Raw genomic sequence first — 15,079 nt, forward strand, 5'->3', positions numbered from 1 at the left:
CAATGTGGGAAGATTTGCATAACGCCGCCCAAATGTTCACGCAAAGAAAGAAGGCGTAACTTTTACTCTCGCTGTTGCCGACACCGCCATGTTGTGGAGAAGCCGTGTGTTTCGTTGTGAAAGCGAAACTACTTTGTTTGGCCTTCCAAAAGAGGACACAACAAGTACTGCAAGTACGTTTACATATTTAAAGAATTTGCCACTGATGATTCAAACGCGAGTTTTGAGCACAAAATAATAATGTTCTTTTTAACAATGTCATATGACCCCTTTAAAAAGAATAAACACTCCTTACCATACTTCTGCACTTCAAATGACTTGTTGTACATGTGGCCTTGCATCTCCACGAAGACTAACCATTCGCCGAAGACTGGTTGGTCTGATAGTGGAAAGCTCATATTGACAATTCCTAACAGAGAACATATTATGGTGATCAAAGCTTATTACATATCATGGTGACAGTCACATAAACTAATGTTGTACAGTGTGATTATGAATTGATTGCAACATTATTAAAGTATACAAAAGCCTGGTTACACTCGAAGGAACACAATAGTAACAATTCTTACCACAACATACAGACTTCAGACCTTTCCAATGGACTATGCGGGATCCTCTGGGGTCCTAGGTAAACAAAGCGGTAATCTTAAAAAGCATGTGGTAAAAATAGTCACATTCTTGCTTATTTGCTTGCCTTAAATCCAGAGGCCACTTTACACTCATAAAAAGGCAGCATAAAATCAAGCTTAAGCAAACATGTCTCAAATCCAATGATGCTTTCAAACAAACTGACCTTGCCCTGACTCAAAGGGTGAACACTCCAGGAGCCCGTCAATCAGGGCAAAACTACACACACCCCAACTGACACTTCCTCTGGCAAGAGCCAGAGGCCGACGGTGCCAATCTAACATAAACATGAATCATCGCATACATAGCAAACATTTTTTCTGGTCCCCCTTTGGCCATTTGCACAGCTTTCAGAAGAATTTTCTGGAACTGAGCAACAGTGTTTGCCCCAGAGACGCTTCAAAGACCAAGCAGCATGTGGGAAAGAGATGGAAGCTAAGCATCCCTTTTATCTTCCTAGTCGCCCGCTAGCGTCTGCTCTAGGGTCAAACCCAACACCGGCGACCAGTTGTGAAGCTCTATAGCTGTGCAACATAGACCCTGCTGGGAAAGAAACACTCCAACCATGCTTCCCAACCAGAGCAGTGTCCACCCCACGGCCTCCACTCACCACTATGTAAGCTTCAATCTGTAAAACAAAACAAAGAAGTGATTAGACGGATAAGGACGACACACTGTATAACTACAGCTACTTTAACCTCCTCAAGATTTGAATCAATCCTGCATCTGAGAGAAGTTTTGCAGAATTTTGCCAGCGTGCAATCTTTACAGCCCAGTTTTCAAAAAGGATATTGTCCACACACTATAGCTGGAGCCACTTTTGGAAAAAAAAATAGTTTCTAAGTGTCTCTGGTGAATGCGTTTCTGTAATTTGCGTTTTAGTTTGTACATGAAGGTAGTAGAGCTAAGCTACCTATTGTGCCTTTTTAAAAATGTTTGCAAGATACGATTTTAGACTCTAAATAAACACTGCTAATGCTAAATAGGACAATGCTTCTCTAATACAAAGCATAATTTAATATATTAGCATGTATTTTCAGGACTTCACCTTTTCACTGGTTGGCTTTAGGTATGGTGTGACAGCATATACATTTAGAAGAACTAGAAGGGAGAGAAAAAAACATACAGTAATTAATTAAAATTCAACTTCTTTCGCAAAGCTATTCATGACGCTATTTGGCTATGTTTGGAATAGCATGCAGGAGGTACAGTGTGAAAAATAAGCACATTTTCTGTATGCACAGAATACTCAGATGACATCTGCCAAATTCTGCAATATGTAACAGACCATGCGATATAAAATATTGTGACCCACAGTGCAATGCTCTTAACATAGCCTTTCATTTCTAGTGTGAGGAATGAATCAGAAGTGATATCGGCCCAGTTTTTAAAAACATCTTTAACCAGAATGGTAAGAGTTATGGCTTAAGATGTCATACAAAATGCCAAATAACTATTAATTTAAAAGATAAAAACTGGAATTGTATGGAGGTCATGTGACAGCAATGTCACAATCGACTGTTTTGGAATGTTTAGTGCTGCATTATTTTTGGCATTTTTTAAAGCATTAGGACGTATACAGTGTGTATGTAGTATGCTAGTAATCTAAACACAGCCAATATCAACAGCATTTAGACATTTATCAATACAAACAGAGTTAGCATCATCAGCAACCCATTCCTATTTGGTGAAAGGAGAGAGACCTTTCTGCCGGGGCTTATAGACTGGCTTGTCGGTCTGGATGAAAACAGTTGTGCCTTTGCTGTCCACCGTCACAGTGGTGTGGTTGTGGAAGATGTAGCCACCCTCATTGAGCTGGCGGTTCCCCCAAACCTTCAGATGTGCCTGGCCTCTGAGATCTGACGGCACCTGGGAACATTGTGGTTATTAGGCATAAAGGTCTCATTGAGTGCAGATGCTACTTTAAAGGGTTAGTTCAACCAAAAATGAAAATTCTGTCATAATTACTCACCCTCATGTCGTTCCAAACCTGTAAGATCTTCGTTCATCTTCGGAACACAAATTAAGATATTTTTGATGAAATCTGAGAGCTTTCAGACCCTGCATAGACAGCAACATAACCACCACATTAAAGGCCAAGAAAGTTAGTAAGGACAATGTTAAAATAGTCCTTATTAACTTCAGTCAGAATTCGACACACATTCACGACACATGCATGTTTTGCATTTTCTTTGCACACAAAAAATATTCTCGTAGCTTCATAAAATTAAGGTTGAACCACTGATATCACATGGACTATTTTATCGATGTCCTTACTACCTTTCTGGGCCTTGAACGTGTCAGTTTTGTTTCAGTCTATGGAGGGTCAGAAAGCTCTCGGATTTCATCAAAAATATCTTAATTTGTGTTCCGAAGATGAACGAAGGTCTTACGGGTTTGGAATGACATGAGGGTGAGTAATTAATGACAGAATCTTCATTTTTGGGTGAACTATCCCTTTAAGGACTATGGGCTAAAACTGGCTTATGATTGGCTCACCTTTATTTTGATGGTGCCTTTATCTGAAATGAAAAAGAAATGACAGTTTAAGTGAAATCTGCACAAGCATGATTTCTGCATCAAAGCATGAATTTATAGTGAAATAAAGGGCTTCACTGAACAAACCAGAAATGATGATCATTTATGTTTGGTGCCATATTTAATTTGACACAATTTATGGAAAAGAAGCTTAAATATTAGTATCGATGTTTAACTTGTTAACCATGGACAGTGATCTTTGGTGGGTCAAGATATTGCAAAAGGAGCTCTTGATTGGTTTGTTTTTAATGCCATGCCAGTTTCTATAGCTATGAACATGGCAAATAACTATAGTTATTAAAATTTAAAATAGAAGCTAAATAAGATATTTAAGACACAATAATTACAGATGTAAAAATTTACTTGATTAAAAACATTTTCAAGGGTAAGAGGAGCTATTAGCACCACAGCTGTTGTTGGGCATAACTTTTAGATGCTGTATTGAGCAATATTGAATTTATGTGAATATCCAACATAATTCTTACCTCGTACAGTGCCATGACTATGAGCCACAATCTCGCCCTTGACGCTGAGCTGCAGTTGTACTCGTGTGTCCTCTACTGCATTGAAGATGGTCACACTCACGGCCTCTTCCACACCGGCACGGAACACAGATGGCGCAGCAATCAGGTAACCTCTGTGAATCAAAGGACGGAGAGCAACAGCTGTGTGTGTTTACATCACAAGACTCCAGGTACCAATTACGCTAACACTTTGTTTTGTCTAGAGCATACATCTGAATCTCACATCATAGGACACACAAATCAAACAAATAAGGATTCCCAACCTTACCACTTGGGAAAACATAAAACAAATATCAGAAGTTCAAACACAAACTGGCAAGTGTTTTGTGATTCTTTGTTGCCCATGTTGGGTGTTGTGAGAAAGGTGGAACCTTATGATTGATCTCGAAACAACAAATTTCAGACCAATAGTCAGTTTGTAAATTAGGGCGCAAGGTGAATATTCAGTGCCAAGGCTGATCACTACGGCCCCCGGCTACTCAATTTAGCCTACCAAAATATCTTCTAATATAACAAATTGCTCTTGTTGCTTAATTTACAATGAGGAGTTGACCACTATGAAAAGGGGCTCCAAAGGCACTTTGCAGGACCATGACTAGAGCTGTGTCTGAAAACGCCCCATACTCTTATATAGTGCACTGTTTGAGGAAACAGCCATTTGTAGTGGACATTATCAAGTGCACTCATGCACTCCCATAATGCACTGCAATAATGAATGTGCAAATAATGTATGATCAACGGCTAGAGAATGGACTCTATGCAGAGAGAGCGTCACTTCGTATTTTTTTAGGGCGTGCATTTAATACACCCCCCCCCCCCCCCCCACACATGTAATTCATTAACGCTTTGGAATACAGAAAAATACAAATAAATTAAAGTATGAAAAAGTTACATACATATTTTACATCATAGGTTTTACTCTAAAATTGCTATAAAATTAAAGCAATATGTCTAAATAAGTAATGTTCCAAATTTTAAGTCGATAAAATAACTATTATATAAAATAATAATTTTAATTAGGCGTTATATCAAAAACAGCCACCAGGTGACACCCAATGGCCACTGAATTTTTTTATGCATTTTCCTGTCACAAATGTATTGCTTTTACAATATTACTTCTATCACAAAATACCAAATATGGAATCCTAAGACTCAGACTTTTCTGACGATATGTATTTTGTCAAAATTATAAAAGGTTTTGATTGGTATTGTTTTTGATGTGGGACGGTGACAGTTAAGGTTAAACAGAAAGCACAAACAATGCAAAAGCGACAGTATTTCTTGTGCACTCAGTGTTCAAATTCGCTTACTCATTTTCATTAACTTCTACAAGTGAACTATATTAGTGGACTAATGTAGGGAACAGAGAATGAGTGTATGGGGGGGATTTTGGACATGCTTGTTTTGCTGCAAATATTTTGAGCAAAAAAGACTTCAAAAAAGATGCTGAACAGCAACATTGCCTTTGAAAGGTGGAGTGTGCCACCTACAGTTCTGGAGTAATTGATTTTAGTTCAAACTGACAAATTAGTTTTGATCTCTGCAGTTTAGACCATTTTTTGGTGATTTGTTTAAATGTTTGGTGTGTTGGCTTTTACTCTTAAAAGAAAGAGACAGGGCTGCATAAAACCCAATTTTGGGGGTAAATGCAATTAAAACTAATAGGACTTTCTCAAAGACATGTAAAGACAAAGGTCAAGGCAATGTTGTCATACAATTAACCAACACTAACCTAATTCTGTAAGCGTTTTTCACCTCTTTGGAATCTAAGTTGTCTAGACTACTTACACAAATCCAGTAACAAATTTGGTTCCTGTACCCTTAAACGATGAGAAAAGTTTGGAAGGTGACTCGCTGACCCATTGCATGCCCAAATAAACCCGGGCAGCTCAGTGTCCTTGAGTTTAATAGCATGCCTGAGTGTGAGATATCAGGTGGTTGGCATTACGGTTCAGCAAGGCCAGAAGCAATTTAAGTCTCAAGGCATGAGAAAATCCCTTCCAAGGCATCTACGTGGAATTGACTGCATTTGATCCTCACCTCCCGATCTCACAATACTCTCATGTGTGCGGTGGGCATAAAACTATTCAGTGTTTACATGATAGCACTATCTTGTTGAAGGAAAGAACAGCTACTGGCTGACTCAAGAGAATGTAGCTCTTTGTCAGAGAGGGCAAGCTAGCTATTGACCTCTTTCTCTGGTGCTCGAAATACTTGGCACAACCACGTGTAACAGGTACGGACACTGGCATTGAGCTCTGCCCAGCCCTGGTATGAAGGATGAAATTCATGGACTTCTACAGTTCTCTTGGGTCAATTAACCCAACAAGATTCCTGTCAACCAATCTTTAAAGGGGTCATATGATGCTGCTAAAAATAACATTATTTGGTGTATTTGGTGTAATGGGCTAGAGTGAGCAGAGGCAGCGGACTTGAGAACGGCGCGGCCGGCGGATTCGACAAAGGAGCGTCTGGCGGGCTTGCGGCAACCACATGTGACGACCCCGGGCTGGACTCCGCTTCGTCCGCGGTGAAAGCTTTAGTCTTTGCAACTTTACAGATCTTCTTTATGCACCAAGAGCTTGTAACACTCCAAAGAGAAAGGAAAAATTGAAATCGCATCATATGACCCCTTTAAAGGGTTTGAACAAGGTTCTTGTCAATTTATTGTTTGACGTTGGAGATAATTAAAGAAATCTGGTTCCAGTATCAATAAAAATGATCAAACTTGGGCAACAAAATTACTATCAATGTAACATCAATAACTTCCTCAAATAACCCTAAAGTGAAAATGGTACTTGATAAGAAAAATGAACCCAGTGTCCTACAAAAGAATCACTGAAGAACCTTTAGAAGTATACCATACCATAGTCTTCTAATATACCCTTGGGAAAGTGAACTGGATTGTATTCTTGAGAACATGAGGAGAAAAATTTGGGTTCAGCACATACATTTATCTCACTACAGCAGCATTAAAGCTGAAAAAATTAGCTTCTTGATCTTACCAACAGTGGGAAATCTGTGACTAAAGCCCTATTCGCACGGGATTAGTATTATCTGGAGACCTTGTGTGATTTTGAAATTAACCCCCCACCTCTGAATTTCATGTGGTGCATTCGCACGGGATAAGCGAAGCCTGTGATTTTACTCGAATTTACCGATTTATCTCCCGGATACCCGGATGTCAAGGTTTTGAGAGTCCCGTTCTATGGTCCAGATGGATAAAAAAAAAGAAAAGAAAGAAATTAATATAGTTTCGTGACCTGTGAAATTTACATTTCACCAGGTTAAAATAGTATCTCAAGCTTTATGCTTGATTTATTTGTAACACATTAACCTCAAAACCTTTTCAGCCTTTTCTATCTAGGCTACAAATTGTATGGTGTAGCGATATAACAGCACCCAAAATACTATCAAACACTCCAACGCAGCTCCATTCTTCGCGAAAGATGGATAAAAAAGCGCACAGGAAACAAAAACCTCGAAAAATGATATACGACCCGCCAAATGCAGGCCAAATCACAGAGATGCCGATTCGCACGGGACTAATATTATCACAGGACCTCGGTGTTCGGCGAGATATGGTAGGTCTTTTGCGGGGGAATTTTTACTTTACAAATTACAGACATGGCCGATTCGCACGGGATTAAGATCACAGACAGCCTCCACAATTATTACAGATGACTGGAGGTCACCAGGTAATACTAATCCCGTGAGAATAGGGCTTAAAACAATGAGATAAACTTTAAGTGCGTGTTATTTATGAAACATAACAATGACCTGTTTTGAAAGAACATCTCTTGGGAGTTTGTAAATAACAATGTCAGCTGTACCACCCTTTACAAAAAATGTACTGTACCATGGTAACCATAGTTTCTATCAAAATAACAGACACTACAGTTACCGTTACAACAAAACTGTAGTATCTTGTCAAGTACATGAAAACGTCTTTGAAGAGGATCCCATATTAGTTAACCATGGTGTGTTACACTAGTAAATGCATTGACATTTTGGTAGCAATTATAGTTACCATAAACATTTGTAACGGAGTACATGTTATTTGTTAGTAACACCCACACACATCAACAGCAGCTGTGCTGCTGAGTTTATTTGTTGATGCACAAGGAAACATTTCCACAGGCGAGCGACAAACTACAGAGGATGCCGTTATCACCTGGCTGATGTCTTTTCTAGACATGCATGCTTGAAATGAAAAAGCGGTTAGGTATCGTTCATAAAAGAGCGCTACAAACATACTCACCGTCTTTCTTGTGAATGAACTCCACTCATTACACACACCATGAACACAGTCCACAGAGTCCAGGATTTGTGGTGGACATGTAACACTCTCATTTTGTCCCTCGTTTGTTTTGTGTTGAGTCTCTCCGGCGTGTATTCCACAAATATTCTTACAACTTCGAGTGCAAACTCAAGTATCCACTGGGGGAAAGCACGAGTCTCCGCCGGTGCAACGTTTTTATCCCAATTGCCAATGTTGCGTCCGTGCAACTGATTTTTTTAACACCTCTCCACACGTACAGACAATCCCTCTTGGCGTGCTGTGTTTATCCGCCTTAGTTCCGATTGCTCATATTTCAGCATTAAAACGTATCTCCATCCACCCCACCCCTTGTGTAGCACGGTATTTAATGCACATCAGATCCAGTGAGCTGAGCTCCACAGGCTGTAATGTAACCAGGGCAGTCTGCTTGTGCCCCTTTGAACTCTCCAGGCTTTTGTCTCATTCAGTGGTGTGTCAGAACAAGTCTATAGAGCCCCTCTGAGCTAGTAGAGACAAGACTGCACTGTCCCAGCAACGCCGCCTGGAAGCTACACAGGTCCGGTTGAATGAGACCGAAAAGATCCGAATGCTTTTGTCGGTTAATGTTTAGCGACATGCATTAATTTAATGCATGTGATAAATATAATTCATTTTAATTATGTAACCTAAATATTATTTAACTGAGCCGTTTCTGACATATTGACATAATAAAAGTATGGCTTTAAAATATAAAACTTCAACCTAATGTGAATTCATTTTGATATGGAAGCGCAATAAAGGTTTTAGCATAATATAGGACACGGGCGCCCCCTAGTGGTCCTTTAGCACGAGACCTTTAATATTAGCGTTACGCTGATAAAACTATATAAGAACGGTTTTGTAAATTATAGTTTTATAATGTTTTTAAGATACTGAATTAATTAAAAGCGGTATTTATAGATAAATTATAGAGAACATTATAGAGAAAACATACATATTATGTATATATTAATACGAATATAAATTTAATATTACTATAAATATTTATATTTTTATATGATTTTAAGAAATTATGCCTCTATTTGCTTAGTCACAAGCCATAATACGTAAAAATGGAGGACCTCTACAACATTTTTTAAATTACGAACATTATATCAACCAATAAAAAGCAGTAACAATACAAAATAATATAACAATTATAATGACAAAACAAATAAATTACTAGACAGAGGTATACAATTAAACAAAACATATTACATACAAAGGAAAAGATTAAACAGCTTACAAATTGCAACTGTTTTTAAAGCCTTCTTATTACATGAGTTAGAAATAGTCCTATTTCATCGAGCAAAACATCAAACTGGCTTCTGACATGAGAATTTACATTTATGTATATACAATTTTGTTAACAAGATAAGGAGATTAAGTAAGTACAATTTGTTTGTCTGTAAACGCACTTTTTTGAATGAACAAATTCAAGCAAAACATTTTCCCAAAGTAAAGAAAAATCTTTATCAATATTCTCAATAACAAATAAGGAGAGATCTTTCCACAACAATGGCAGTGCCTAAATAAATGCACTATAGTCTCTGGGTGCTGTTTGCAAAAAGAACCGTTTGTATCAATATCTTTTTTATATTTCTTTAAGAAAATATTAACAGGATATAAACGATGGATAATTCGAAAGGACTCTTCTTTCATCTTATTAGTAATTAAGTATCTGTTTGGAATAAGCCAAACTTTCCTCCAGGGAATATCAGAGACAAAAGCATTCCAATAAACCGTAATATTTGGAATTAATACAAAAACATTAAGAAATAACAAACGTATTGATTTATTAGAAGAAGAGGCAGAAAAGCACTGTTTGCCCACCACTGAAATTGCTGTTGTTTTTGATGCCATACCATTTGGAGTCATTAGACTGTTTCAAATGACCCCAAATGGTATGGCATCAAAAACAACAGCAAATTCTTTAGCGGTAATGGGAATATTAAAACGACAAAGAGATTCTTTATCATTTAATAAGTGGCCATTTTCATTAAACAACTGATTTACGACGAGTAAGATATCTGCTTCAAACCAACGCTGGAGAAAAAAAAGACCTCTTGAGTTTTGTCCCAGCATATTAGCATTGAGGTGACGTCACACGACGTTGTATTACGCGAACCCAAACAGGAAGTGAGTGCAACAGCAGCGTGCTGCGTGCGTGCGTGCGTGCTGCGTGACTGACCGAAACATACACATGCTGCTGGTCTGAAGATTTATCTGCCAAGCTACGAAAACACCCAAAGCACAGTTACAGCAACATGGTAAGTTAGTTTTAACTCAGCTTGTATCATATAAACACATTTAGGAATATTAAATGAATAGAAATACAGTATATACAACGTAGCGAATTTGCTAAAGCTAGTCTATACAGAAGTAGAATTCGAATAGAATACGGTTGGTAACACTTTAGTATAAGGACCAATTCTCACTATTAACTGAAAAAAAAAACAATACAAACCATCACAGAAATTCTAATGGTTCCCACTACAAATACCATTACAAATCATCCTTTTTTTTACCATTAAAACCATTAAAAATGTTTTCCTGTAGTGTGTTTTGGGACATATTCCATTAGGAATCAGTGGTTTTAACAAGCCACCAATAGAAGCTGACCAATTACCCATAGAGACTAACAGGCTCCATTACAGTTCCCATTATAACCAGTAAAACCATTACGAATTCTGTTGTTGTTGTTTTTTCCCAGCAGGATAGTTGCTTATTAGCATGCCTATTATTAACATATTGGCTGTTACTTACTTATAAAGCACATATCTGCCTGACCATATTCTACTTCTACATCCCTAATCCTACCCAATACCTAAACTTAACAACTAAGTTACCTTACTAACTATTAATAAGCAGCAAATTAGGAGTTTATTGAGGCTAAAGTCGTAGTTAATGGTTTGTTAATAGAGAGAATTGGACCTTAAAATAAAGTGTGACCATAAAGTTACATATTAACATTTATTACATATACATAGTAATAAAGTGACTTAACAAAATAATAATAAATCATAAATACATTTATAATTGCATTTACAATTATATCACTAGCAAAAAATTACCATGTTTTTGACTGTTTAATAATATTGTATATGTACAGCAAGGGATTCATATTGTTCTTAGTCTTTTAGATGTTTGTGACTTCTGTGTCTATTCTGTTTTTTCTTTTTTAAAAGGCACCTACAGATTTCAAAAATTTGGTCAGAAGATTTTATGTACTTCAAGCTGAGCGTGTGGAGGCATACAAGCTATTTGAGGAGTCAGTTTATTTCCACCTATCTATCTATCTGTCTATCTGTCTGTCTGTCTGTCTATCATCTGTCTGTCAGAGGTTATTTGAGGTAATACAGTTGTTGTTTTTTCTCAGGGGTCATGAGGCGTACTTAAGGACGGGGCCCCACTATGACTTCGAGCACTACAAACAGCTGGTACATGAGATAACGAAAGCATTCTGCAGCATTTCCAAAGAGGTTCTGCAGATTAAAGAGCAACTGCACCAAGACTTCGACCGGCCCGACCTCTCCGAACACATTGACAAACTGCAGATTAAAGAGAAGGAGAAACTAGAGCTGGTGGGCAATGTATTGTTTTAAAAAAATGTTTGGCTGATACTACACAATACTGTTCACAGATTTGATCTATTTTAGATCTATTTTGCTTTTCATTCCAAATTTGATAAAATAATGAGTGATTAAACACTGAAGCTGCAAATACTTCACGTTGATTCATCAGGTTGGAAATGAAAACTTGAGTGCATTGCATTATGGGATACAGCATTTCAGGCAGTGCGCTGGGTCATTGAGATATTTTATAGGAATGTTAGGATGTGCACTGTCAAGCATATTTAGTTAGAAAGGTGATCAGTTAAACATTTCAGTCCTGCATAACTTAAATTAGCTTGTCAAATTATTTTTCTCATCCCTTCTGTATGCATAAGACTGAAACGGTATTGAACCAAATGTATCTGTTCTGTAATTGGTTACTGTATTCTTAATGTTTATCTATATTTATGACTTTGCAGACAGCTAAGTTACAGTTGGCCAAGCAGAATGCCCAGGATCACCCAGAAGATGAGGATTTCCAAGAGAAAGTCCGTGAGATCAAACAGGAGTAAGTGCAACTGCGTATATATATTTTGTATATTTTTTAAATGGTTTTATTTAATATTAACTTGTAATTTATATTTAATTAAAGGCATTATTTTATATATTATATTGATTAGTAATCATGTGTAAAATTACATTTAATTATATAATTAATTAATATTAATGAATGAATGATGTGTGTGTGTACATTTTTTAAAATAGTATTAGAATCAACTATAAAAAATAGAAAGTATTTATTAATTATGCTTTAAATGTTTAGCTGTTTGTTTCTTGCATATTAGTGACAAAATGTTAATTGATTAATAAAATAAATGGACAGGAGTAAGTGCAAGTTTTTCCTACACACCTGACAATGACAAGAAAATTGAGAAAAACTACTTAGAACACAACTGTATTTTTTGCATATTTTTAAAATGTAATTTAGTATTAATTTGTCATTTATTTTAAGTAGCTTAATATATATATATATATAAGAATTATGTGTAATTTATTTTGATTTTAATGACATAATATATATTGTATCACTAATTCATTACTTTTATATAGAATGTCATTTATATGTTATAGAATATCATTTAAATAATTTAAATGTTCAGAAAGTATTTATTAATTAGGCTACGCTCTATATTTATCACTGTATATATCACTGTTGTAATGTTTCATCCTGGTTTTGATGTACAGTACTTGGTATATCAGGTTAATGGTTAACACCTTTTGTTCTTCTAAACCTCCGAATGAAAAAAACCCTTTCTGTTTCTCTCCATCTCTGTCAGTATCATAAAGAATACAGCCGCTTTAAGTGAGATTCTGCAAGACTTCAAGTATGACTCAGAGGAGCCGGAGTGAGATTCAGTCAGTCTCAGGAGACAGAGATGGATTCAGATCCTCTATGAACTTTCCTTTCTAATGAAGAGTCATCTAAGGTATCGATCGCTGTCTCAGGCGTTGCATAGACAGAGTGCATTGCTGCTGCTGATGCAGGCTTTGCAATGCATATTTTTATTAAAGAGAGTTTGGCATCTTTTATTTCATTATTTTTTATACTTTCAGAATAGCTTATGACGTTTTGTTTGCTAAACCAACACAATGTTAATTTAAAGCATAGATCTGTTCATTCTGAATGTAAATAACTATGTGCATAATAATAATATTCAGCAAAAGCTAACGTGTTACAATATATATGAGCATTCCTTAAATATTTTGAAGACATTTATACAAACAAAACTATTTATACATAATGATACAGTATTTACATGATGTTTTTGAACACAGAGGACAAACAAATTGCATTTCAAATACCAATTTAAATGTGTGTGTTTAACAATTAAAGGGACAGTACACTAAAATGAAAAGTTTGTCATTATTCACTCACCCTCATTTCATTCCAAATCTGTATGAGTTTATTTCATATGTGAAAGCTTTAAAAAGGACACAGAAGGGCAGCCTTCTGAAGCCATATGATAGTTTTGTATAAGGTGAATTGGATCATTTAGTTAAATGAATTCAAGATTTGTGAATGAATTATTCAGATAGGCGCATTAACTGGAACTGCTGATTCATTCAAAAGATCTGGTTCCAAAGAACGATTCATTCAGAACATCACTAATTCTCTCATGAACTAGCTTTAGGACGGACGGATATCATGGTTTTCAGTGAATAACAACACAAATTTCAATGTGTTTGTCACACAAAACTATTATATGACTTCAGAAGACTAAAGGAAAAGTTTTTCCCTTGCGTTTTTAAAAAGTTTCACGTATACACGACAATGTTTTCAAAACGATTCGTGTTTACACATATCCACGAAAACGGCCATAAACGCTATATTACGTATGCCAGGCCAGTAGTTGGCGGTGTCACCTTGTTAGCGAGTATATGATGCATCTCCGCTGTTGGTTGTAATATTGGTGAAGTAAATCCACACTTTGCTGAAGAAGCGTTAGCAAATTCTTGAGCAGCAACAACAGTACCATGTACTCCGCCATTGTTGTGTATGTTTGTTCGCGCTTGCCTTTAAAATCGACACGTACTGCGCATGTCTACATACCTAACACGTACTACACACACGCATGACGTCACCGTTTTCAAAGATTCCCGTATTGGGTGTTTACACGGAAACGATAACGGTGGCGTTTTCAAAAACTTGCACTTTGAAACCCGTTTTCAAAAATATGCGTTTTCAGTCCCCAAAACACCGTTGTCGTGTAAACGAACAGGCAAAACGCATAAAAAGTTTCCCGTTTTTGGCTGAAAACGATGTGTAAACGGCCACTCAATCTACTCGTTGTGTGTCTGCGAATGTCAGCAAGATGTAAATGTCCTTTTTTTGGATGACAGGTCAATGAGAATGAGAAAGTCTCCTATTATCTCCTTTAATGAAATGAATAAAACATTCCAAATTTTCTGAAGCCAAATGATAGTTTTGTGTAAGAAACAATTATTCGCTGGATCACTAAATCAATTGAACTCGAGACGAATCACTCACTCGAATCAGCTGATTCATTAAAAAGATCTGGCACAAAAGAACAATTTATTTATAACATTGCTAATTCTCTTATAAACGAAGTGAAGCGTGTCAGATGGATCAATTTTATGACGATTTTACAATGCTTTTGTTCGTTTTGGAATTTGCATTAGTTTCCATAAAGAGTAACTAAGTATTGTAATTAGTTATTTTTCAAGGAGGAACGTAATATTGTGATACATTACTTTTGAAAGTAACTTTGTAAACATACGTTGTTTACGTATGTGATACTCTCCAAAATGGTGCTATAGGGTGACGCGGAGGAGACAAATTGTTGTATAAAGTCGTTATTTTTGTTTTCTTTGCGCACAAAGAGTATTCTCGTAGCTTCGTAAAATTATGGTTGAACCACTGATGACACATGGATTATTTTAACGATCTCCTTGCTACGTTTCTGAGCCTTGATCATGTTAGGATCCTTGTTGTCTATGGGAGGGTCAGAGAACTC

The 15,079-nt window shown here is 36.6% G+C and overlaps 2 protein-coding genes across 2 annotated transcripts in view; one reads left to right on the forward strand and one right to left on the reverse strand.

Moving 5' to 3' along the window:
* LOC107676967 (C3 and PZP-like alpha-2-macroglobulin domain-containing protein 8) overlaps window positions 1-8,528 on the reverse strand; it is a 48,640-nt gene extending 40,112 nt beyond the window's left edge. The window contains exons 1-8 of the mRNA XM_016471733.1: window positions 7,951-8,528; window positions 3,651-3,802; window positions 3,127-3,149; window positions 2,331-2,496; window positions 1,676-1,728; window positions 1,238-1,255; window positions 570-624; window positions 296-409 (exon numbers count right to left, since the gene is read on the reverse strand). Of these exons, the coding sequence (XP_016327219.1) occupies window positions 296-409; window positions 570-624; window positions 1,238-1,255; window positions 1,676-1,728; window positions 2,331-2,496; window positions 3,127-3,149; window positions 3,651-3,802; window positions 7,951-8,042 (673 nt within the window). The 5' untranslated portion in view covers window positions 8,043-8,528. The remainder of the gene's footprint in view (window positions 1-295; window positions 410-569; window positions 625-1,237; window positions 1,256-1,675; window positions 1,729-2,330; window positions 2,497-3,126; window positions 3,150-3,650; window positions 3,803-7,950) is intronic.
* Window positions 8,529-10,123: 1,595 nt separating this feature from the next.
* rex1bd (required for excision 1-B domain containing) lies at window positions 10,124-14,031 on the forward strand. Its single transcript, XM_016471760.1, has 5 exons — window positions 10,124-10,259; window positions 11,178-11,260; window positions 11,369-11,573; window positions 12,023-12,111; window positions 12,881-14,031. The coding sequence occupies exons 1-5, from the start codon at window positions 10,257-10,259 to the stop codon at window positions 12,951-12,953; spliced, it is 453 nt and encodes a 150-aa protein (XP_016327246.1). The 5' UTR covers window positions 10,124-10,256; the 3' UTR covers window positions 12,954-14,031.
* Window positions 14,032-15,079: the final 1,048 nt, after the last annotated feature.

The sequence above is a fragment of the Sinocyclocheilus anshuiensis genome, unplaced genomic scaffold (assembly GCF_001515605.1).
Source record: "Sinocyclocheilus anshuiensis isolate Anshui unplaced genomic scaffold, SAMN03320099.WGS_v1.1 scaffold420, whole genome shotgun sequence".
Taxonomy (NCBI): domain Eukaryota; kingdom Metazoa; phylum Chordata; class Actinopteri; order Cypriniformes; family Cyprinidae; genus Sinocyclocheilus; species Sinocyclocheilus anshuiensis.

What these genes read in the sequence shown, in the direction of transcription:
- rex1bd (XM_016471760.1), top strand. An exon ending in AGAAGGAGAAACTAGAGCTG is followed by an intron (nt 11,574 to 12,022) that starts GTGGGCAATGTA and finishes ATGACTTTGCAG; the next exon opens with ACAGCTAAGTTACAGTTGGC. An exon ending in GTCCGTGAGATCAAACAGGA is followed by an intron (nt 12,112 to 12,880) that starts GTAAGTGCAACT and finishes CATCTCTGTCAG; the next exon opens with TATCATAAAGAATACAGCCG.